We start from the raw sequence: 26,030 nt of genomic DNA on the forward strand, positions 1-26,030 counted from the left end.
ATTATCTATGGAAGTTGTTGTGATTTCGTAATGTTCAGGCGAAACAAATTATCGATGAGGTCAATTGAACGAGTGAATTTAATCAATTGATCAATTCTATTTTGTTTGAAATGTAAAGAAAAATAGTTGAATAGAAGTTGAGGAAAAATATAAATCGTCGACTGCAAGAGAATATTGCTGAATTCAATTGAAAGAGAGAATTAAATCATTCGATGAACTTTAATCGTCTCAAAAAATGAAGTGAAATCGTTAAGAAAAGACAATTTAATTGAATATTTTTCCAATATTTTTTATAGAATAATCCTCCAACGAAAAACATTCTGATCACATCGAATTTTTCTATCGAATTTCTCTATCGCTAAATCTAATGATGGATTTACATAAGAATGGACAAAGTGATTTATAACGACTGTTCGATCATCTCTTGATGTTGTTTTTAATTTATTGGGACGGAAACGCAAGAGCTTTTGATGGTTTCGTAATCTTCACGTGAAACAATTACCGGATGAAGTCATTTGAACGAATGAATTTAATGTATTGATCAATTTTATTTTGTTTCAGTTGTAAATACAAATAATTGTACGGCCGTAGAAGAAAAATATGAATTAATTCAGTTGAGAGGGGGAATTAAATCATGCGATAAATTTTCTTCGTTACAAAAAATCAATTAGAACTGTCAAAAAAAATTAAACAGTTAAATATTTTTTTCTCACAAAATAATTCCTCCAAATAAACCACTTGATCATCTTTATTGCCTTTGAAATGAGATTAAAAATAATTGAATTGAATTTTTAAATAATATAAATTCACCAATTCGTTCGAACTTCCCGCACTCCGCATTCTCCGAAAATAATGCCCCCACTCCCTGGCATTTCATTGGCCACTGCAACTCGACACCGGTCGTAAACAAAGAGCCCACAGTTCCGATCACCCCTTCGACCCCACAATGTTTTGAAAACTTGTTCGATCGAGAATGCTCGGCCCCACATACAGCCCCAAAACGTAAATAATCGACAGTCACATTGAAATTCACGCTAATTACTCATCACAACTCATTATTATCAGTCATCAGAATTCATGAACACAGGATGGCGACTTCAGGTAAGAGTTGAATCAAATTGTAGGTGAATTCAACAGGTTGTGGCCGTTGTCGAGCCGAACGTATTTTCAACCGGCAACGGGAGAGGACAACGGACAGAGGATATTTCCTTGTCGAACTTTGTTTACCGTTCTGCAATGGTACCTCAATTATAAAAGAGGAGCTATTCAAAAAAAAAATACATGACATTGTAGATGTCGATGATATTCTGATGGAATGGAATGCAGACCTGATCTTTTTTCACAGTTCTGCAATGGTACCTCAATTGGAAAACAGGAACTTTTGGAAAAAAATGATAAGATTGTAGATATTGATGATATTTTGATAGAATGGAATACAGACCCGAGCTTTTTTCATAGATCTGGAATTATACCTCAATTACAAAAGAGAAACTATTCAAGAAAATCATAAAATTGTAAATATCGATGATATTCTGATAAAATGGAATACAGACCTGAGCTTTTTCCATAGTTCTGTCATGGTACGCCACTGAAAAAATAAATCCCTCCCTAAAATAAACAGACATTTAGAAAAAAAAAAATTTTCTCAGTGAACAACGTAGATGAGAAGAATTAGTTGCCCTCGTATTTCTCCTATTGAGTCGTTCCCAGGCGAGCCTGATGAGCCTTCAATTATGACTTGCATTTGCATTTGCCCTTGGATCAACTCCTCCAATGATTATCCATTTTTCCTAAACTTGTTATTCTCTAGAGGGCAGAATATCGATTAATTTTTTAATATTAATAATTATTGAGGGAGTGCACTCAAGGCCATATCCAAGTTCATCATCTAGAGCACTATAATTGTGACAGTTGACACCTCACGCACGAATTCCCTAGAAATTTCTATTGGAATTCTATTGAAAAATTCTATTTGTTTATTGCGCCGATTCTATTGGATAAATTTTGTCTATTTAAATTATTGGGCACAAATTTTCTACGTTTTTTCCGCTGAATTTTATTTTGTTTTGCATTGCAGAATCCGAGTGGAAAACCTCAGAAAATTAATGCCCAAGCATTCTTATAGAAAAAATCTCAAGAGAAAAATCCAAACAGAAATTCGAACTCTATTGATATTTTCTTATCTTATCGAATTCTATTCTAATAGAATTTTTCAAATGAATTCCAATAAAAATTCTACAGAAACCCCAGTGTATTAGAATTCCTACAGAATTCCAATACAATTTTCTATCGAATTCGCTATGTTTTCTATTGAATTTTTCATAGGTGCTCTTGCGTATTCCGCAATACGGCACTGAAAAAATAAATTCCTCTCCAACCAGACATTGCGAAAAAAAATTAATTTTCTCAGTGAGCAACACAGATGAGAAGAACTATTTGCCGTCCCCTGAAGACCAAGAGGCCCTGCAGGAGCACTTCGCGAGAATCCGCGAGTGGCTGAACGCGCACCGAGACCTGTCGTATCCGGACGTTTTCTCCCCGGTCTACAGCGACGAGGACCGCATCAGGCTGACGATCGCGATCCTCGCGGAGCACGGCCTCCTGGGGCTGCGCACGGCCCCCCAGGAGCCGCCGTACACCTTCGAGAAGGACCTGGGATTCTCCCAGCTGCAGGGCTCGTCGGCAGAGGTTCTCCTGAAGAACCACAAGTCGAGTAAACACAACAGCGTCATCGACCTCTGCACACAGGCGATAATCCACGCCCCAGTGGACTCCAAGGAGCTCGCGATAGCCTACGGCAGGCGTGCGGAGGCCCTCCTCCGGGTGAAGCTCTATGAGGACTGTCTCAAGGACGTGGAGAGGGCGGTCAAGCTGGCCTACCCCCCGGACCTCATGGCGAAGCTCATGCTGATAAAAACGAGGGCTCTGGCCAGTCTCTACGACCTCGACAGCATAATCGTGGAGAAGGCCATCGAGGAGACCAAAGCACTGGCCAAGCAAATGAATGGGTACAGGAGGGGACCCATCACTCACGCCCTCAACCAGATCGTCAGTGGGAAGGTGAAGCGAGCGGATCAGTTCGTCAAGTGGAACGACGAGGGACATCTCCCGGATTTTCCCCCTGGACACGTCGACAATCCGGAGATTCCTGGGGCGTCAGATGCCATTGCCATTCGCTATTCGGGGAAGTATGGGAGGCACATCGTCGCCACCAGGGACATCGACGTCGGCGAGGTGCTCGCTGTGCAGATCCCCTATGCTGCTGTCCTCGAACTCGAGAGGAGGAGGACCAACTGCTGGTACTGCTTGATGCAGACCTGGTCGGCGATCCCCTGCGATGCGTGTGTCAATGTCGTTTTCTGCTCCGAGGAGTGCAGGGACAACGCTTGGAGGGAGTTCCATGACGTCGAGTGCGGGGTCCTCGGGCTCATCATCGCGGAGAAGATGGACGTCACTGCTGTCATGAGCGCCAGACTGCTCATCAAGGGGTGGAGGGAGGCTGGCAGCTGGCAGGCGCTCAGGGAGAGGGTGGAGGAGGTCGAGTCCTATTCTGGTGGGTTTGGGGATTAAGGGTGCTCTGGTTTTGATAGGTTTTTGGTGCGATTTTATACTTTTCCGGCGGACAGGGATTTTGGTTCAGGACTAGTTGATAATAAGGTTCAAATGTTTGAGGTTTGAGACTAAGTTTGTGATTCTATTGATTAAACTTTGCGGGGGTGAATTTTAATCGCGATATTGAACTGTTGGGGAATATTAAAAAATTAGAAATATGAATATGAAAAAATTAGAACGTTTACTTTTGGAGGAAGATTGATGGAATTATTTATAAACAATCGATTTTCCATCATAAAATTATTTCTTCGGAATCGTAATAAATTTATTTTCAAAAAACAACAGTTGAAAAAATTAATTAATTAATTTAAAAAAGTAAAAATTTAAAAAGTGCAATTTTTGACAATTAAGAGCATTTTTTATGAATAATTTATGAACAATCAATTTTCTATCATAAAAATCATTTCTTCAGAATTTTAACAAATTTATTCACATTCAGAACTTTACCAGAAATCTATTTGTTGCCTAAAAGAATAAGGTTTTCGAAAATTTAAACAATTGCAATTATTTATTTAAAAATAACCAATATTTAAAAAAATAATAGTTCTGAGGAAAAGTTAATTTGATAATTGAAAATGGTTGAATCTCGATTGTAGTCTGCACCGACTTTTCTATTTTTCAATTATTAAAAAATCTATTCTGAAATTATATAGACCTAATATTACTAAATTATGCCTTGAAAGCATCCAAAGTTGATCGAATAATAGCCCAGGAATAATACAGAAATTTTATTGACCTCTTAATCCCCTTCCACTAACGCATTAAAAATCACAATTAGAATTCATAACGACGAAAATTCTTGACCCAGATTTAAGGACCAAAGGATTTACCTCAAACATTCTCGACAGTAAAAAATACACCAGTATTATTACCCTATCGACATGCACCGAGAAACGATCGATGGAGGATCTCTTCAGGCTCTCAGTGGGAGCCACAACCCTCGTTTACGTTCTAGCCACAATGACCAATATCTTCGGGGAGAAGTTGGCAGGAGAGCGCAATATACTGCTGAACCACCCATGGGTCATCTTCGCTGGATCGATTATCCTCAAGCACGCGCAGATCCACTCGGTCAATTCACAAATGGTGAACATTGGTTTCATTTTATCATTCATTCATTTTTAATTTTTCTCAATTGACGATTCATTTACTTTTAAATTCGTTTATTTTTCAGGCCTGTGAATGGGATCCCAAAGCAAACACCTCTTGGGCACGTGCAATGGTCTTGGTACCAATTTACGGACTCATCAATCACAGCTGCGATCCCTCGGTTAATTACACGTCACATGGAAGATACATGGCTCTACACACAATTCGTCCAATCAAAAAGGGCGAACAGGTACATTAATACAAAACATGTTCCTTCATTTTCATAAAGAGTGAGAAATTATTTATGAGCACGCATGAAAAAATTTAAGGAAAACACGTGTAAAATGAAAATTTAGTAGAGAATAGTTCAATTGAGAATATTCAATAGCTAAAGTGAATAGAATTTGATTTTTCTTTTGCTTTAATCTAGAAAATCAAACAAAAAAATTTTGAAAATTTCAGCCGAGGAAATTCTACAGAAAATATCTTAATAGAATAAGTTATATATAGAAAACTTTTTCTATTGCATTTTTCTCATCCGTGTAAACAGTCGATGGGCCATCACTCCTTTATTTCCAACTTTTCATTCTATTTTTTATTCATAAAGTTAAAAATGAGACTTATATTATCGACTAATCAAATTTTAATGATGTAGAATTTTTTATTTCCTCATTTTCCTCAACAACATCATAATTATTAATTAATGACTAGTTTAATAATTATGACTTTGTTAATGATGTTGTTGTTATAATTATTAAACAAGTCATTAATTAATAATTATGGTGCTCTTGAGAAAAACGCAGAAAAAAAATTCTGAGTAATTATTTATTAATTGTATTTAATTACGATTAATCCAGACTTTCCCCAAAATAATTTCTCTTCATAATGAATATTGATTCCGTATTTGTTCACCATCTAGATGTCAATGGAGCACTCGGAGGCGACAGAAATGTCAAAATAGAAAATTTACCTTGTCCTCATTAACATCATAATTATGAAATGGGAGTGGATTTTAGTCAATTATTTTTTTCACCCCCAGATTTTCGATCACCGAGGGGCTTCTTTCGCATCAGTTCCCTACGCCCAGAGGCAACTTCAAAGGAGACAACTCTTCTTCTTCATGTGCGACTGCCTCCCATGCCAGGAGGCCTGGCCACAATTCAACGATCTGCCCTCCTACTCAGAAATGGGACTGCCCAAGTCAGTGGTGGACACCCTCGACAACGTGATGTGCTCGCACAATGTCTTCAACATTATGCAGAGTCGTTCAACGTTGGACAACAGTTCAGTCACACCACTCTCCCTCGTTGTTTTGATTGAGAACCTCAAAGACCTGTACAAACACGTGCATCAGCCATGTCGAGAGATCGAGGAAGTCGTCAGGACTCTGGAGAACGTCTGGCTGCAGATAGGCAGTCGCTGCCAATCACTGGATCGTTAGGACGATGTGAGAGAATTTTAGAAAAGTATTATTCTTAAGAAAAGCTGACGTCCAAACTTTAGATACGACTTTTTATGTTTATCATATTATATTTTGTGTTACTGGAGTTGGATTTCTTTTTTGTCTCAATAACGGTGATATTGAGGAATAAGTGGAAGACGTGATGGGAAAGATTGAGATATCTTCATACGTTTGGGTAAAGATTATAAAAATTTATAATTCGTTTGTAGTTCAGTCTTCTTTATGCCACTGACAAATCTGCGTCATTTATTAATCATCAGTGAATGTGATATAGAACGACAATTATTCACATGTGATATGGAAATCTCAAGCTTTGAGATGAATCTCATTAATTTCACTCTGAACCTTATAAAAATTATAAGAATATAAATTTTGCTTTGGCCTCGTGAAAATTACACGATTTCTGTACGGGATGCTTCATCAGTCTCAATAATGAGAGCAATGAGGAATAAATGAAGGACATACTGAAAAAATTGACAATTCTTTATTTGTATAGACATTACAAAAATTAATAAGTCACTTATAATTCAGTTTTGTTATGCAGTGGACGGATCTGAGATTCATCATAATAACGAACGATGATAATTCGTGTTTATGTGATATAAAATCGTCAAGCCTAGATATGAATAATTTTTCATACGATTAATTATAAAAGTACAAAGTCAACTCCCGACGGAGTTTGGACGGATGATTTAACAAAAATAACCAAATACCTAGTTTATTATAAAAAACTTTGAGACTCTATAAAACCATGTTATGAGGATTGTTGGGGTACTTGGGAGTAATACCCCCGCCACGGACTGAAGATTAACAGTTCTTTGGCGAGTGTTGTACACAGTTACCCAAAACTTATCAGTAAACTTTGATATGAGAGCCAAGCTCAATAACTACAATTATTTATTAAAATATAACTCTGATGTTGGGTTTGAACGATTGTACTGGTTTACTATGCCCTACTATGTACAGGCTGTCAAGTTTTTATTTCCCATTCTGTCGTCGAGCGATTATCAATCAATCTGTACGTTCGCTAATTCCTTAATTAAACAATTATTGGAGTAAAAAATTATAAAGAACTATACAAAATGAGATTCTGCGGGGATTCATTGGGGGGTGTTGATAGCAAACTGCCAACGCACTAGAGATTACCTCATGGAATATAGAACAAGAACAATCTCATCTTATTAAAACATAATTACTCAGTAATGAGACTCGGTAGAATTTTGTTCTGATAAAGTCCTTTGAGACTCTGTGAGAAATAGGAGAATTTTTATGGGCACATTTTTCCACAATTCTGTCATGACAGAATTAAACTATCTGTGCGTTAAAATGGGAATGAATTTCTCATAAACATCTTTAAAATATGGGAGACGGTAACTTGGATGAGAATTTTTTGTCGAAGTACTATAAAAATTCCTTAAATCCCATATATTCAACCAATAATTCGTTTTTTATATCTCTAAATCCCCGGATAATTTAGAAAGCTCTAGAAAAATTTCCCTATTTCCCATAGCCAAACACTTTCCACCAAAACTCTCATCCCCGAGACTCCCTAAACCTCCAGTAATCCCTACCCCCCTCCCCTGGCCCCCCCAAAATTGAACTCCTGCCCCCTAAAATACCTAAAACCAGAAATGAGAATGGAGACTACCATAACAATCCCCGAGGACGTGAATACCGTCCCTGCGTTGTAAATCGGGCAGTATGGGCACTGCGAGCTCCCGCAGACCTCGCAAATGTTCAGAATGTACGTCGGCAATGAGTCGAAGATGGTCTCATTGAACCTCTCAGGTGCATAATAATCGTAGACCCTGACAGGTAGATAAGCCGACATGTTGGCCACAGGATACCACCTCTCAACAGTGAAATTGACACAAGTCTCCTCGCTATCGAGATAATCAAAGTAGAATAGTACCTTCTTCTCGCTCCAGTGGAACCTCGCCCTCTGCAGATTCCTCACCATCCTGGACCTGGTGTACCTGTCCAAAGTCTGCTGCTGTATCATGTACCCAGTGGGAATGGTGACATCCAGCACAGCCATTCCCGACCTGGCGGACTCCTCGAGATTAGTCCACCTCTGACAGCTCTTGTAAACAATATGCGACTTATTCCTCCCCACGAAATCGGGTTTAACAACGAGATCAAATGCCCTGACAGGTGGCTGTGTCTGGAAACGTGGCTGATCGACATTGTACTGAACAGTCATCTGGAGAATGGCATAACCAGCGCCCCTAGCCTGAATCTTGACGGTCCCCCAGGCCTCGGGGATCTCGATGGCCTGCCTCTGCAGCAGATTGCTGTTGTCAATCCTCAGGATCTTACTTTTACCAGACAATGCAGTGGCTTCGATGGTCACCACCAGAGAGCTCACTTCCCTGATCCTAGATCTGATGGTGTAATCCATCAGACTCTTCATCGCCCATACTGTGTCCTGAGTTGATGCCCATCCACCGTCGGTCAGCCTCTGGGAATTCAGCCACTTGACAATGGGGTCCACCGACGCCTCTTGTCTTGCCACGTGCACCAGCAGAGCGTAAGCCGTTGTCTCGATATTCTCAGAGTCGTATTCGTATGGCAGTCGGGGCAACAGGTAAGTCTTCGTATTCTCGGTTTTTATTGGGGGCGGGGGAATGTCCTTTCTCCCCCAGTATGCGTACGATCCGTTTCGTCTGGCGTGCATGGACAGAACATTGAACGCCTGCTCTGCTGATGCTGACTGGGAGAGGAGCAAGGCGTAAGCAGTTATGGCGATCTCGTAGGGCGTTCCTTTGGCCTCCAGCAGGTTGAGATTCTGCTCCAGCCATTTGGAGGCCTTGGCTGCGGCCAGTGCCACCTGCGAGCCCAGACCTCCTGTCAAGTCCTTCACGGTCTCCAGGGTTATCAGGACGTGAGCTGTCAGGCTGATGTTTCTGGATCGGATGATGCCCTCGTCGTCCTGCAGGGTGCTGTTGATTTTACGGTCTGGGAACCAGGTCACCTCGTAGAAGGAGCCCAGCTCGGTTTGGTGACGAAGCACCCACGCCACTGCCTGGGCTATCACGTCGGGATCGATGTAAAGGTGGTTCTCCCACTCGTAGAAACTCGCCTCCTGGAAGATACGCGCGCAGAATGCTGTCAGCCAGACACTCGGGGAGGAGTTGTTCCAGTCGCTTCGGAAGAGACTGAAGGAACCGTCGGGGTTCATGAAGGAGAGCTGGCGCTGGTAAGCTATGTTCATGTGGTAGAAACTCTCTTTCTCCACTCCTCTCTTACGCTGGTTTATCAACCTGGGGCACATAGGGTTATTAGTTTTTTGAGATTGGTTTTGGGGAATGGAAAATATTCGGAGTACGGGGAATAATTGTTGGGATTTTGGTTTAGGTTTGTTGGAAAATTCTTTTCACTTTTGGGCGATTCTATTGAAATATTTTTGTAGAAATTCCTCGCATTTTTTACGCATTTTTTTTTTCAATAGACATGTTAAACGGAAAATATTCAGTGAAGAATAACAACAGAATTTTATTTTTTAGGCGACTTATTCCATTGAGATATCTTCTAGAAGGATTCCTCGGCTTAAATTTTCTACGTTTTTTTCACTCTATTTTTTTTCATCTCATCAAGAAAATCAAGTAAAAAAACTTTGAAAATATATTCCGAAGAAATTCTATAAAAAATATGTCAATAGAATAAATTATATAGAAAGCTAAAATCTTCTGACTTTTCCTATTGAATATTTTCTATTGAAAATTCCAACGGGATCGCCCAAAAACAAACATAAAGTCCAATAGAATTGTCCAGCGAATTGGCAATTAAAGATTACAAAATAAATCAAGCTCATCATTTGGCTATCAACATCCCATACCCACCTCATGTGCAGCGTCGTATACATATTGGCAGCAAAGCTGAACATGTTCTGCTCGGCGCAGTCCATGGGAAGCCCCAGCAGACTAGTGGCATTGACCGGCATGGTGGGGAACATGGGCCCCACGATGTCCCCAACGATTGATATCGTGGCCTTATTCGAGCCAAAGACGTAGTACCGCTGCTCCGAGTATGGGATAATGGGTGTCTCCGTGATGTTGACGTGCATGTGTTCCAGGATATACCCCCTGTTGCTGAGGTCCAGCAGCATGGACTCATGCCTGTACTGGGGCAGCCCATCGGCCTCGACATGAAGATTCCTCTCCACAATGTCACGACCAATGATTGTTGTCGCGTAGATCGTGACTTTGATGTCCCCAAGCCTCACTGGGACGATGGGGAGGTACACAATCTCCGCGTCCTGCGCTGGAATCCAGATGAAGAACTGATGATCCCCGAAGGAGGTCCTCGGATTGTACGACTGGACGATGCCATTCTCCTCGACGTGAACGAATTTGTAGTCGTTGGAGCCGACCAGGACCACCGTCGCCTCAATGTTGTACTTCATGTAGTTGAATACTGAGACTCGAATGCCTATTTGCTCGCCCTGTCGACTCGTGTCGGGCATCTCCACGTTGATGAAGAACGGAAGGACTCCGGTGTACTCCAGGGCCTTCGGCAACATTCCGAAGCCTTTGCTGGGGCTCATGCTGAAGGCTGTCACCATCCAGTGGACCGGCCGCCTTGGGACGTCCACGTTGAAGATGTGGCGGCCGTGGGGACCGATGTTTATGTCCTTCCACAGCCAGACGTTCTCGTACAGGCGGTGAATCCGGTTGAAGCGGTTCTTGCGGAAGAGGGAGAGGTCTGTGGCATTTCCCATTGAGCATCTTGCCTCGTCTGTGCCGTCCTCGCAGTCGAACACCCCGTCGCATTTCTTGTCGAATCGGTAACAACGGATTGAACCTGGGGGTTTGAGGGACAAGTTATTTCCTCGGAATTTGTAATGAAGAATGCGGATTGTTGGGGTTTAATTAATAGGGAATGCGGTATTGGGGTTTCAATGACACGAGAGTCTTTGGTTTGGAGAAGAAGTGGTCAATGGAAAATATTGTATGAAAAGATCGATACAATTCAATTTTCTATGGAAATTCTTTGGCTGGAATTTTTGGGGAATTGTTATTAAAATATTTCGATAGAAAAAGTGTAGAAAAATGAAATTCTGATTTTTTGAGTGAAATAGTTCATATTTGATTTTTTTATTGAAGAACAATGGAATTTCCAATAGAATTTGCTATCGAGTTCGCCAGAAAAATCTGTTGAACCTGTTATTAGTTTTTCAATCAGTAGAATTCGATTTTTTCTTTATGATTTTATTATTTTATTATTATTATTTTTTTTTTTAATGAAAAGAGAATAAAAATTGACTGGAAAACCTTGGGAAATTCTTGTCGAGAAAATTCTAAATGTGTCAGAAAATGTTTCAATAGACAAAATTGTCGAATTACAAAATTCTATTTTTTCTCTAAAACTTTCAATTGGATATTTTCTATGAAAAAAAAAAAAAAAAACACCCAGGAACACGGAATTTGTCAGTAGAATCGGCGAAAAACAAGCAGAAAATCAATAGAAAATCTACAGAATTTTTTATTGAATTCGTTATGTTTTTTTTTATAAAATTGACAAACCTGAGATGCACTCGGCAAAGCCCTGGGTCCTGTTGCAGGTGTCGGGTCTCCTGTAGATGTGGGCATCCGTGAAGACGACTAGGCCGATGTACTCGAAGGTCCTGTTGACGTCGATTCCGAAAGTAGAGGAGGGAAAGTGTACGACTTCGTCTGGATCGCCGTCGTGGAAGACCCAGCTGTGGGAGTGGGTTCCGTTGGTGTCCTCATCAAAGTGCGACATTTTGGAGATGACGTTGGCGTAGGTGAGCTCGTTGCCCGCTTGCATCGTGTAGAAAGCTCGGTCGATTCCCGACAAGGCGACGTAGGCCCCGGGCTCGCCGTAGATGGCGACCTCGACGCGCTCGCCAGTCCGGGCTTTCTTGTTGTTTATGAAGATCGTGAAGTTGTTGCGGGAGATGCCGTTGACGGGAATTGTCATTGAGTCGGCGACCACGTCGCCGTATCTGGCGACGTGATAGACCACTGCTGTCACTACCTGTGGGAGGGAATTGAATTTTTTAAAATGTGAATTGATAACATAACGCGGAGATGAATTCATTTGGCAAAAAATAAGGAACGAATGGTCACTTGGCTTTTGGAAAAATATTGCCTCGCAACGTAGGGTTATTACATCGACGTAATAATAGCCTCTATCACAATATTGTTTATTAATCCAATTTTCCCGCATAGTACACTCTGAATTCCCCTGTGATAAAGCTATTTAGCACGCGTGAAACCAGTAAATCATTGACGCCAAGTATTCCCATTCTCCATAATTTTGCAACAAGCATACTCGTTATAATTAATTAATCAATCAATTGATTAATCGAACAAAATTTTTACAAATTCTCAACAAGCAATTTTCGCACAAATTTATTAATCTTCATTTATTTCATTGATCTTATCCCCATTGAAACGGAGAGTAGAGGCACACAGCAAGAAGGCAGTGATAACATAACGCCAGAGATTAATTTATTTGGCAAAAAATAGGGGTGGGCTGAATGGACACTCGACTTTTTGAAAAATATTCACAACTCAGACTCATTGCAAAGGAAAGAGTGTACTTTTCATGGAGAAAAATATCCCATTGCATCAACAATTTAACGAGCCATTGGCATTTAAAAAAATTCAAAAGTGTCCATTTTACCCCACTCGCCCCCAATAACCGAAATAATTGAAAGATTGCTCTCTGCAGGTTTACTCCCCAAGTACTCAGTGCAAGGTGATATGATTAATGTTCGTATTTTCAATATTGTCCCCTAATACTTAATCGCCGAAACTCAGTCGCACGTTGACAAAATTTGTACTCCATATTACGATACGATAAACATCAGCAAGATGACTCTTGAACGTTTAACGTGGATTTTATCAAAAATTCTGGTTCAAAAGTTTTACTACAAAACGAGAGTTTGTAAAAGTTCAGGTAAATTGAGCTTTCAGGTCGCATTGATAATTGCTCGCCTCGACTGTTGATTATGTGAATACATTAATTAATGTCTCTTTCATCGAACATGGCTCCCAGAACTCAATGGATATTTACAATTTTCGATTATTAGACCCTCGCAGAACCCGCAATTGGTGTCTACTATGTGGCCAATTCATTTTATCCATTCTTTTCTTAACCTATTCACGAAGAATATTTATATAAAAATAGAATAATCCACTCCATCAATTCCCTCCCGACGAAAACCTAATTTCCGAAACCAAAATAAAATCATAACTGAAAGTGAAAACATACCGGTGCCATTTCCGAGCTCAAGGGAATAGAGAACGTCCTTATGTTGTGCTCCATGATGTCCTGTCCACTGAGGATAATCGACCCCTTGGATAAAATCACGTAGTTAAACGTCTCAATGTAGAAGTTGGTCTGCACGTGGAGGACCAGGTACTCCCCCACTTTGGCAGTCTTCGTGGAGGTCCAGACTTTGATGTGCCTCTGCTCCGGGGATTCGTGGGCCAGGAGACGCAGCTCAGCCTGTGCCCTGTGGCCCTCGCCATCGAGCAGCTGCGCGTAGACCCTCATCCCCGTGATGCTGTTGAGCTCCTGCTGGGCGCGTCTGGGATCGTCGAGCAGGTTCAACTGCTTCCTCAGATCGATCTTCACGTGCCAGATCGAGGGGTTCTCGTCAGAAGCCGCCAGATACTGCGCGTCCAGTTGTCGTCTCCCGTTCCTCGTGTCGATGTCAGCCTTGACTTCCATCTGTGCGTTGCGCAGCTGAGTGTCCCTCAGGATCGATCCGTCGTAGAAGGACGCCAGAATGTGCAGGTCGAAGGCCATTGCGGGCTTGAAGACCTGGGGTGAGCCTCCGAAGAAGTGGACTCGAACACTTGAGTTGTAGATCCTCGCTGTCGAGTAGCCCACGATCACTTCGTCCAGGAATCGCTCACCAACAGTTGCAGTTATCGTCACTTCCATTCCGTCGAGCGTTGGGGAGTAGGCGAGGAGCTCAGCCATTGGGTACTCAAATCTGGTGACATTTGGAATTTTTGGGTGACAGAGTAGTAAAACCGTACGATTTAAATAAAATTTAGAAATACTATTATTATTATTATTATTATTATTATTATTATTATTATTATTATTCTTATTATTGGTATATGTACTGTGTATCGTCACCTTGCGATTTTTATCGCAATAACGCGCATAAAAAAATTCAATCGAAAGTCTATTGAATTTTGACATGAAAATCATGACATTTAGAAAGAATAAATTATGACATTCTTAACTACATTGTTAAAAAATTTTCACTTCTTGAAATTCCTATCACATCGTCATTACGATTTCCCAATTCTACGAAAAAATCAAAGGCAATTGTAAATTGGACAAATCACTGCACGAAAATCAATGCAAAATAGGTCTCGAAATTAAATTCAACGAATCAACGAATCAACGAAATAATCAAGAGTAACAAAAAAATCATTGCCAAAAATGTCAAACCTGTAAGTTCCATTGAAGAACCTCAGCACTGGTGACGACCCATACCGATCAACAGTCTTGAACCAGGCGGGATAATACTCATTAAAGTTGAAGTGCTGCTCCTGCATCACGTAATTATGGGCCCTGTACCTGTCGATGGGTCTGTAACTGGCCTTGAGCGTCAAGTTTCCCCTGACGGGTGCCCCGGAGGTGTAATTGGCCTGAATAATCCCATGAATGAAGGGATCCGTATCGAAGAAGAAGGCAGGCATGGTGACATTGACCTCGAACCTCGTCTGGTAGTACTCCTCCACGACGAACTTGGTCTCCTCCACCTGTCCCTGGGCGATGATCTGAATGATCCAGTCCCCGAAGACGGGCTGATCTGACAGTTGATAGGACAGAGAGACTGTTCCCAGATTGCTCTGTCTACTGAGCCACCGCCTCATGATCCTCCTGTTGGGGTCCAGCATGTAGACGTCGACGGGATCGTTGAAGGCCTTCAGTTCCGTGTCGATCGGGATCGCGCGGAAGCGAACGGTCTGGCCCTGCATGTAGACAGGTTTGTCCAGCTGAATGAAGATAGTCATCGACCTCTGGGTGAAGGTGAGTCTGGTCTCGTTGAGGAAGGCTTGGCCCCCGGTGAGGCCGTTGTACAGTCCCTCAACTCTGAGCTTGTAGTCCCCTGGGATCGACGTGGGGGGCATCCGGAGCATCAGGTTCTCGGGGATGCCCTCCTTCACGTCTTTGTGGTCAGCAGCGATCTCCACGCCGTTCCGCTGGATCGTCGCGCGAACTGTCATCGGAACCGCGCTGCGCAGGACGTCCACTGCCACTCGGTAGATCTGGCCGGGTCTGCACATGCGAGAGGCCACCACGAAGTAGGTGGCCTCCTTGAAGATGATGTTGTCGGGGAAACCGGGGGCGCGGGGACTCGACGGGAACGGGGGGGACTGGTCCTGCCGGTCGTAGGGACTCTGGTCCTGACGGTCGTACGGGCTGCGGTAGCCGAACGTCGGGCTTTGGGGGTCGTTCGGGTCGTAGCGGTTCCAGGTGGCCCGCGTCGAGTCGTAGGGATCGTCCGGCTGCTGACCCACAGCCGAGGCCAGCAACAGGAGCAGCGGGAGGCGCCACATTTTTTCTGGAGGAAATGACATGCGGAATAATTCGTTGGGGAATTTTTAGAAGTTGGAGAAATTCGACCTTTAGTTGGGGAATTTCAATAACTATTTGGGGAATTTTAACAGGTGGTTGGGGAACTTCAACAACTATTTGGAGAATTTTAACAGGTGGTTGGGGAATTTCAATTACTATTTGGTGAATTTTAAAAAGTCTTTGGGGAATTTCAACAAATATTTGGTGAATTTTAAAAAGTCGTTAGGGAATTTCAATAACTATTTGGTGAATTTTAACAATTGGTTGGGGAATTTCAACAACTACTTGGTGAAATTTAACAAGTTATTGAAAAAATAAATTACCAACCAGTTACTGAATTTCAACAACTAGTTAGTATATCTTAACAACTATTTGGTGAATTTCAACAACTAGCTGTTGAAATTCACCAAATAATTTTCTTCGCGTGGGAAGTGAGATCTGGGGATTCTTGGGGAAGTTGATGATAACACAGACAAAAATATTTCATTGAAAAATCTGGAGGATTCGCCGGAAAATTCTAGTGAATGTCTAGTGAATTTTCCAATTGTTGGGCGATTTTACTGATAAATTCAGTAGCATCTGTGCGTTTTATTTTCTGTAGAGGTGTTGAATGGACATTATTCGATAGAAAAAATTATACAGAATTCAATGATTTTACAGAATTTTGCAATTCCTTGGCTCAAATTTTCTCAATTTTATTGTTTGATTTTTTAATGAGAAAAGAAGGAAAATAGGTGAAGAAATATTGTGTTTTCTCACTCTAGTTCAAATAGCCGGATGTAAATAGTTGAAAATCATCACGACTGTCTTCAATTTATAAGTTAACCGCAAATAAACGATTAAATAACAATGAACTTCATTCATTACTAATGACTAACGAAATTTTTCTTTACATTAGTTAGATTTTCCTCGCCTCTAATGAGTCTCGGTGACGCGCCCAGTGTCTCCAGTTACTACATACGCCCACGTTTTTCAATTATTCCCAAATCATATCCATCATCTTCAAAACAAAATTACAAATTATTAAGTCATAATCAAGTGACCTTTATCTAATTGTGAGCTCGTAAAACCGAAATTCTGTGTGAAATTATCCAAAACTCATGCCTACAGATCGTTAACTAAAACCCCTCATTCATCAATCGCAAACGAAATACCAGAAACTAGGGGAGGGTAGGGTAAAATGAACACTTTTGACTTTCTTAAAAATATTCATAACTCAGAAACAGATTTATCAATTGAGCTCAGTCTAAGCTCATCACAAAGAGGAATCATTGTTTTTCAATTGAAAAATAAAATTATTCCATTTCATGAACAATTCAAGACGTCATGAATATTTCAAAAAAGTCAAAAGCGTCTGTTTTACCCTACCCTCCACTATTCTCGAATTTGCATCCAAATATTAAAAACAAAAATCCCGTCAAAAATAAATTTCAGGGAAACCTGAGATAAAACAAATCTTCATCAACCGTCAATATCTCCCGACCAAACGATGCGATTTGAAAAATATTCAATTATCAATTATTGACGATTAAAAATGAAGGCCTTTACCCCAAAATTGTTCAATCACTCATCACCTGCGACTAAATATATAATATATTGAAAATAGCAAAAACAATTCGATCATATTCATTCTATACCATTCAATATTTCATTCTATTTTTCTTTGTTTTCACTGAAAATAGAAAAATAAGAAAATCAAATGAAAAAACTTGGAAAATTTGAGCCACGGAAATTCTCAATAGAATAAGTGGTAATTGTCAGTAGAATTCGTCAGTGGAAAATGCAATTTAGGGGATATTTAAGTGCAGGCGAGTCAAATGATCACATGTACAAATGCTTTTTGAGTGCGAAAGAGTTTGTACATTACTAAAAAACATTTGCACACCCCTCGATTCGCCTAACAGAAGAGAAATCTACTGTCGAATCTCGCTAGTTTCAGCTTCATACGTTGACGGTAATTAGACTCGAGAGAAGATTTTGTCCAATGACAATCAGTATCCAAAGTCATGAGACTCAACATTCAAAAAATCATCCTAATATTATTCCATTTCCCATTCGAAACACTTCTCCCCGCGTCAATCCGCTAATTTCCGTGCACGAAACTACAAAAAACCATCGATAGCACTTGCGCAGTCCCCACTTGTCCCCCATCCCCCCAGTTGAAACCATCAATGAACTCCTGGTGATTCAGCCCGACACACCCTCGACTCCCCCCGCACCCACGACTCCAAAATCCTCCGCATTTCCCGAAAAAAAAACAATAATAACGCATTTAAGAGTGAAACATGCAGGCGACGAGGGCCGACTGCACCCCGGAGGAGCGGTTAACGCCCAAAAAATACCTCAACGAGTAGCACACTCACCTGTCGGTTCAATTGGCGTCGCCGACCGCTCGATTCACCTGGCGATTCGATCACACAATCATCAAACGATCACTGGACGATTGCACAAAACCGCGGGGGCTCACTCGTTATTTTTATTTACGAAAAAATGGGGATCGTCTGTGGTCGTCTGGTCAGTTCATAACGTTCATAACCAAAGGCCGAGTGAAACCGAGGCCTGAACACTGTTTTCCAACACTTCCATTCGCTGGAATGACACCGACCTGTGGCGTACACTGTAGAGAGAACCCCCACCTCTCGCCGCGCCTGACTCATCGCTCGATTTTCATTTTTCGTTTTTTATTTGTGGGAATCGAAAAGCGCTAGGCCCATTACGGGATCGAATAAATTATACATTAAATATTGACAATAATTCTGTAGTGAAGTGGTAAAACGAGGTAAGTTAACTAACTCTTCGGTGGGTTTTTCGGAAATATCTCCGAAATTAAGGGAGATAGCATAATTTTTGTAATGACCTTTTTCGTAGCTCTCAATTAGCTCTACAAAAAAGATTCCGACAAAAATTTCGCTATCTCGCTTAATTTCAGAGATATTTTCGAAAACTCCACGAAAAGGTAAGTTAATAATGAAAGATTAAGCTATGGAGAAGGTTGGGGTAAAATGCACACTTTTGACTTTTTTTTTAAATGCTAATGACGGGTTGAAATGTTAATAAAATTTGATAATTTTTTTTTTCATTGCAAAGAATAATTCTTTCCCTTTGTGATGAGCCTAAACTGAGCTCAATTGATAAATTTGTTTCTGAGTTATGAGTAATTAAAACAGAAGTCTAAAGTGTCCATTTTACCACTCTCCCCTAGTGGGAATTAGTTCAGTGGCGAAGTGGTAAAAGGAGATAAGTCAATTTTTTTTTATTAAGCTTTCGAACCCCTTTCGGGCCCATTCAGCTACCAATAGGGGAGAGTGGGGTAAAATGGACACTTTTGACTGTTTTTGAAATGTTCATGACGTGTTGAGTAATTGATCAAATGGAATAATTTCATTTTTCAGTTGAAAGTAGAATTACTCTCCCTCGTGATGCACCTGAACTGAGCTTAATTCATTATTTAAATCAGCAATAAATATTGAAGATTTATATGAGCAATATGAGATCTATCAACCACTTTTTTGGAAAGTAATCGAACGATAACGGCCATACATACCCTTGATCCTATTAATTTTCATAATTTTCTCAAACTCCAAACTCTATACCTACCAGCCAATCGGAATTTAACGGGCAAAGACAGAAACATCATTAACGCCAATTCATTTTTTATCACCCACAGTCGGAAATAATCGGACTGTTTTAGGGTAAACTGCCCAGTAGATGGACGTTTGTTTTTTAGCAACTGAAAAAAAAAATTGATCGAAAAAAAATCGTCACTCAGGGGTTAAGAATCACAACAGTTAGTGAAAATTCAAAGCAACAATTCACATTTCAGTATTTTTTTGCGTAATTTCCTATCCAAAAGTAGCTCGTCCATCTATAGGGCAGTGTCCATCTACTAGGTAGCTTACCCTACCAGGAGCAAGTTTGGGTTGGAAACGGCTCGCAGTTCTCATTTTTCGATCCTATGGAATCACGATCTCGGCGCCCTCTACGTTTGCTTCGAAGTGGGGGAGAGGCGGTTTGCAGTGTTTACGTTATCTCCTGCATGTTAACGTAAATTGCGGATTTTACTGGACAATTGTTCATGTCGAGGGTCAATAAGGTACGTTTGAGGGGTTTTATGGGGAGGAGCAGTAGGTTTTTCACTCTGTTTGAGAGTTTTTGGCTGATTTTATCACGCAGGCAGAGTTTTCCTTGATTTTGGGGACTTGTCATCGTGGAGAAGGAAAGGATGAAAGGGAGATTCTTGAATTGTCAATGTTTTCTAATCAAATGGCGCTATTTTAACGAATTTTAAAGCCTGCGAAATACTTCAAAAATGAAAAAAAATCGTTGAATAAAATAATTGACTCGACATACCCTTCATATTGTTTTGAACATGAACATATGAATATAAATCAAGAATTTGTTGCTCAATTGTTGATGTTAAGAGTCAAAAAAATACGTCAAATGTTTCTTTGGTTAATTCTTTGGTTAACGGAGTCAAACTTTCAATTCCGTCATGATTAATCGTCAATTTATTCTGAAGATGAATACATTAATTATCATTTACAAGATTTTATTGATTTATTTATTTTTTATTTATTTATAGACCCTACAGCCGAGGCCAATTAGCAAGTCAACTCAATATACATTTCTAAACATATTTACATATTTGCATTAAGTTTTTCAATACACAATGAAGATGACGAATGTGGCGAATGCCAGTTGTTATTGCGAAGTTACTCCATTTTACAACAATATATTTAGGGGAGGCTGGGGTAAAACGGACATTTTAAACTTTTTTTAAAATGTTAATGAGGGGTTGAAATGTTGATGAAATTTAATAATTTTTTTTTTCAATACAAAGAACAATTCTTTTCCTTTGTGACGAGCCTAAACTGAGCTCAATTGATAAATTTGTTTCTGAGTTATGAACAATAAAAAAAAAGTCTAAATTGTCCATTTTACTCCACCCTCCCCTACTTGTGGCAAGTAAATTTACTTGGCAAAAGTAATTTTTTTCCCAGTGTATAGTGGCGTCGTTGCTTCCATACGTTTTATTTTTGACTGATGATTCAATCGATTCGATATTTCAATCCTATTGATGATTTGTGAAATTTAATGGGCTTTTGCAGATGCAGGTATCCGAGAGAAGACTGAAGAGAGAGCTCTCGAGGCTCATGATGAAGCCCCCCGAAGGAATATCCTGCTATCAGAAGGAGAGCCGAATGAATCTGCTCATTGCCACCGTCTCTGGGCCTCATGGCAGCCCCTACGAGGGGGGATTGTTCAAGCTGGAGGTCGAGGTCGACGACCATTACCCCTTCCAGCCCCCGAAGATGAAGTTTATCACACCAGTGTACCACCCGAACATCGACACCGGGGGGAGGATCTGCATGGATCTGCTCAAGGTCCCCAAGGATGGATCTGGCGGCTGGAATCCCACCATCACTCTGGAGAGTCTCCTCGTCGCTGTTCAACTGCTCCTGGAGAACCCCAATCCCGATGATCCCCTCATGCCAGACATCGCCAATGAGTATCGACTGAACAAACAGGTCTTCGAGAAGAAAGCCAGGAGATTCACTGACAATCATGCCAAGAATTGAGAGGTGTTTTTGCATTTAGAGTCTGTGAGAGACTGAAGAGTTCTTGGACAGATCGTTCGAGTAATCGTGGGGGAAAAACTTTAGGAGGTTTTTTTTAGAAATTAAGTTATTAAATTTTTCGACTATTGAGTGAAGACTATTCAGTCTTTGAGACACGAACGTTTGTGAAAATTTGTTCATTCGAAGCTACTCTTTAACGAGACATTGACATTATTATAACAAAAAGTTCAGTTTGATGTATTATAACTCCGTTTTCTTAAGGTTAAATTATTTTGAAAGCTAATGGCTTCAGGGAAAAGTCGAAGAAAAATTGTCTTGTGAAAAATTGACTCGGTTTCGTAATTTATAATCACTTCAACACAGATTAAAACAGTAAGCCTTGTAGTTTAATATTTTTGTAATAAAATGAAGTCAATACACAGGTGTTTTGATAAATAACTCGTCTCGTGTAGATAATATACATCCCATTAATTTTATTAAATTTCTCCCTCTTACAATAAGCAACGAAGTGATAACATAAGTATATCGATTCCTCTCATTTCGAGATAAGCGTGCATATATAGAAAGCGAAGTAACGCAGCTTCGCAACTCCTTAAATTAATGATCTTAGTCTAGAAAATAGGGTTATTACATCGACGTAATAATAGCCTCTATCACAATATTGTTTATTAATCCAATTTTCCCGCATAGTACACTCTGAATTCCCGTCATAAAGCTATTTAGCACGCGTGAAACCAGTAAATCATTGACGCCAAGCAAACATTCCCATTCTCCATAATTTTGCAACAAGCATACTCGTTATAATTAATTAATCAATCGATCGATTAATCGAACAAAATTTTTACAAATTCTCAACAAGCAATTTTCGCATAAATTTATTAATCTTCATTTATTTCATTCGTCTTATCCCCATTGAAACGTAGAGTAGAGGCACACAGCAAGAAGGCAGTGATAACATAACGCCAGAGATTAATTTATTTGGCAAAAAATAGGGGTGGGGTGAATGGACACTCGACTTTTTGAAAAATATTCACAACTCAGACACTGATTCATCAATTGAGCTCAGTCTAGACTCATCGCAAAGGAAAGAGTGTACTTTTCATGGAGAAAAATATTCCATTGCATCAACAATCTAACGAGCCATTGGCATTTAAAAAAATTCAAATGTGTCCACTTTACCCCACTCGCCCCCAATAACCGAAATAATTGAAAGATTGCTCCCTGCAGGTTTACTCCCCAAGTACTCAGTGCAAGGTGATATGGTTAATGTTCGTATTTTCAATATTGTCCCCTAATACTTAATCGTCGAAACTCAGTCGCACGTTGACAAAATTTGTACTCCATATTACGATACGATAAACATCAGCAAGATGACTCTTGAGCGTTTAACGTGGATTTTATCAAAAATTCTGGTTCAAAAGTTTTACTATAAAACGAGAGTTTGTAAAAGTTCAGGTAAATTGAGCTTTCGGGACGCATTGATAATTGACTGGCTCGTCTCGACTGTTGATTATGTGAATATATTAATTAATGTCTCTTTCACCGAATATGCCCCCCCAGAAATCAATGGATATTTACAATTTTCGATTATTAGACCCTCTTAGAACCCGCAATTGGTGTCTACTATGTTGATAATTAATTTTAATCGATTCTCTTAATCTATTCGTGGATTTTTCGGCAACCAACCGCCTCTATCGAATTACATCAATAATGAGTGTCTCTAAAGAAAAAAATTGCAAGACTTTTCTCTTCGAAATTTAATTCTCGTCAAAAAAATAGGATATCCTCTCTCGAAACCACTCATTACCCAAATATTCGTACAATTTAACAAGTCAAATCAAACATATGTCAATTCTCCATCAAAAATTGAATTCAGCAGCGAAGTTTTCCGCGAATGTCTCGGAAACTAAGGCAGATTCATCCGCCCGACAAAAAAGCTCACCACGAAAATGTCCCCATCTCCCCCAGATCTCGAGATATTCCCCGAAAGCTTGCCAATCGCCAAGTCGCCTTGAACCATGAGTTCAAAACTTCTCCTTTAAAAGAATAAGTTCCTCATTCCCCATCGACATTCCTCCCCCAAAAGCCTACCGCATCACCATGTAAACCTCCTCCGGCGCGCTTCTCTTCTCCCCCTGCAGCTGCAGAGCGATATCCTTGACCCTGGGGCTCATGGGCACATAATCGGAGTCCCCCAACGCCAGAGGGGCCACCGCATGGACCCTCTCCTCCGGCGTGGGTGTAGCCGACCTGGTGCCCCCCTCTGAGTCGAGACCATCGTCGCTGATGCTGCCAGTCCTAGTGGAGCCAGAGCCGCACCTCTTCCTCGGTGGCAGAGGGGGTGGCACTCTCGCCACTTCCCCAGACATGATGAGAATCTCATTGGGGTCCTCATAGAGATTCGAGTGGATCCTCATCCTCCTGAAGTCCCCCAGGTCCTCGACGATCTCCTCGTAGATCCCAGATGCTATCGACACAGTGGAGACCCTCCTGGGGGAGGGCTCCTCCAGCTCCTCGAGGCTAGCACTGATGTTGGGAATGCTCGCTGGCTCGGGTTGGTAGACATTGTCGACGGCCCTGAGGTGCCCTGTCAGCTTGCTGTCGGTCATGCTGTCCTCCAGCTGATGGAGGAGCTTGGCCTCACTGCCAGACCTCGAGGAGAGGAGCATCCCAAGGCCTGCGTTGATGAGCGTGGAGGCGACTTTACTCTTGACGAACGATGGAGAGGCCTCGGTGTGGCCTGTGTGAACCGACAGCCTCAGGTCCCCCTCGGACAGACTCAGGGGGCGCGTCGTCTGCTTGTGCTTGGGACCTCGCCCCTGCGTCACCAGGTCCTGCAGGAGCTTCGGGGCGTTCATGCAGAAGACGTGGAGCTCTCCTGGACCTCCACGAAACTCCTTCGTCGTGTGGATGACGCAGATTCGCTTGACGTCCTCCGGACGACCTGCTGTCACCAGGTGGAACTGGCTCATCTCCTTCCAGTCCAGGTTCTCGATTATGTCCCCAGTGTGCACGTCCTTGATGAAGAGCCCTGAACGACTCGCCACGAGGTCCCCGTGGAGGCCCGACAGCCCTGCGGCCCTTGAGTGCGTGTTGTCCACCATTGATATGTTGAAGGTACCCTCCATGAACCTGTGGCGCCTCGGCTTCAGCAGCTGGCGCAGGTTCGCCATCCAACGCTGCGTCTCCGACTCGGAGGTGCCGCACAGGTACAGCAGGGGCTTGCGCTCCTTGCCTGGGAATATGCCGAAGGCGAAGTGCTTTGTGCGGGACTCGGTGCGGCAGATTATCGAGTCTGAGGGGACTTTTATGGAGTTGTTGCGGTCGTTTCCGTCGCTGCTCAGGCCACGGTCCAGGTGCACCTCCACCCCCAGGCCCGGACCCAGTTTGCGGACGGAGCACCAGTGCCTGCGCCACGCTTTCCACGGCGCCAGCGGACGCTTTCGCACGCGGTGCGACATGTAGCGACTCCCGGGGAGCTTCGCGTCCAGAAAGCCGCAGAGCTCGGAGTCACAGCCTGACATGTTTCGGCCGATTTCTGGGGGGAGATAATGGTTTGTAGAGGGGGAGGTGATTTTTTGGGGGGAATTCTGTGGAGAATTTTTTGCTTTTGAGGGGCGCTGGGGGTTGTTGCGTTTCAGGAGAATTTTAAAGTAAACGTTTAGTGGTAATTATCTATTAAAAAACCTTTAAAAAATTGCGTGAATCACATTAAAATATTAATTTTCAAATGGTAACAATAATATTACGAATTTTAAAAAAAATGCACTCATCTCCTTTTACCACTATAAGGGGAGGGTGGGGTAAAATGGACACTTTAGACTTTTTTCAAAATAATTTATAACTCAGAAACAAATTTATCAATTGAGCTCAGTTTAGGCTCGTCACAAAGGGAAAGAATTGTTCTTTGCACTGAAAAAAAAAATTATCAAACTTTATCAACATTTCAACCCCTCATTAACATTTTTAAAAAAGTCAGAAATGTCCGTTTTACCCCAACCCCCCTACCACAGAATTGGCTGCCTCGTCTCTTCCGTTGATTACGCGAATAAATAGCTCAACGTTCCTTTCACCGAGACCCCCCCGGAACCCAAAGGATATTTACAATCCGCGATTATCAGCGATGATTACCCCCGTCATCGTTCCCCCTCATTGACCCAATTAAATGACTCATGAACATCCCAAGAAAGCCGAAAGCGTCGCCTCACCCCTGAGAATCAATAAAACAATTCATCCACTCCACTCCTGCAAAACTCAAGCGTCAGCCCGGAAAATTTCCATTCGCCACTGAGAGCTCCCCAGGACGTGCGGGTCTAACCCCCACATCCTCCCGGAATCTCACCTTTCATATCCTCGAAAAGTTCCCTCGAATAAACAACACCAGCTCTACGATGCGCCTCCAGCACACATATCACCAACAAACTTGACGACAGACGAATCCACCGACGGACACCTCCCAAGCACTAAACGCAACTCGATATTAACTGTCAGCGGATGGTCAACCTCGGCTGAACTGCGTGGCGCTGCAGGGGTATTGTGCCTCAGAGGACGAGGGGAAAGCCCGAATTTCCCCCTCCACAGAGCCTCAAACGTTACTACCTGCTGGATCGATCCGGAGGGGACATGAGCTGAATCCTATCCATATCACCACACCTCGACCCCTCGACCGACGACCTTATTTCTGCTCCAGTAACGGGGGGCATAAATAACTC

The 26,030-nt window shown here is 41.7% G+C and overlaps 4 protein-coding genes across 4 annotated transcripts; 2 read left to right on the forward strand and 2 right to left on the reverse strand.

Moving 5' to 3' along the window:
* The first annotated feature begins 919 nt into the window (after positions 1–919).
* LOC107036476 (SET and MYND domain-containing protein 4) lies at positions 920–7,713 on the forward strand. The gene is made up of 5 exons (XM_015254460.2): positions 920–1,101; positions 2,411–3,553; positions 4,421–4,698; positions 4,787–4,951; positions 5,741–7,713. The coding sequence occupies exons 1-5, from the start codon at positions 1,089–1,091 to the stop codon at positions 6,140–6,142; spliced, it is 2,001 nt and encodes a 666-aa protein (XP_015109946.1). The 5' UTR covers positions 920–1,088; the 3' UTR covers positions 6,143–7,713.
* Positions 6,626–18,337, reverse strand: LOC107036475 (CD109 antigen). The gene is made up of 6 exons (XM_015254459.2): positions 18,103–18,337; positions 14,606–15,725; positions 13,406–14,135; positions 11,689–12,163; positions 10,006–10,966; positions 6,626–9,426 (listed from the first exon to the last, which is right to left on the reverse strand). The coding sequence occupies exons 2-6, from the start codon at positions 15,718–15,720 to the stop codon at positions 7,731–7,733; spliced, it is 4,977 nt and encodes a 1,658-aa protein (XP_015109945.1). The 5' UTR covers positions 15,721–15,725; positions 18,103–18,337; the 3' UTR covers positions 6,626–7,730.
* Positions 18,338–19,579: 1,242 nt separating this feature from the next.
* On the forward strand, positions 19,580–21,756 carry LOC107036478 (ubiquitin-conjugating enzyme E2 T). The gene is made up of 2 exons (XM_015254462.2): positions 19,580–19,832; positions 20,848–21,756. Exons 1-2 carry the CDS (start codon positions 19,815–19,817, stop codon positions 21,316–21,318), a joined length of 489 nt encoding a protein of 162 aa, XP_015109948.1. The 5' UTR covers positions 19,580–19,814; the 3' UTR covers positions 21,319–21,756.
* Positions 21,757–21,765: 9 nt separating this feature from the next.
* On the reverse strand, positions 21,766–25,815 carry LOC107036477. The gene is made up of 2 exons (XM_015254461.1): positions 25,661–25,815; positions 21,766–24,856 (listed from the first exon to the last, which is right to left on the reverse strand). The coding sequence occupies exons 1-2, from the start codon at positions 25,665–25,667 to the stop codon at positions 23,406–23,408; spliced, it is 1,458 nt and encodes a 485-aa protein (XP_015109947.1). The 5' UTR covers positions 25,668–25,815; the 3' UTR covers positions 21,766–23,405.
* Between the last annotated feature and the right edge of the window lie 215 nt (positions 25,816–26,030).

The sequence above is a fragment of the Diachasma alloeum genome, unplaced genomic scaffold (genome assembly GCF_001412515.2).
Source record: "Diachasma alloeum isolate Michigan unplaced genomic scaffold, Dall2.0 Dall_scaffold_00209, whole genome shotgun sequence".
In the NCBI taxonomy this organism is placed as follows: domain Eukaryota; kingdom Metazoa; phylum Arthropoda; class Insecta; order Hymenoptera; family Braconidae; genus Diachasma; species Diachasma alloeum.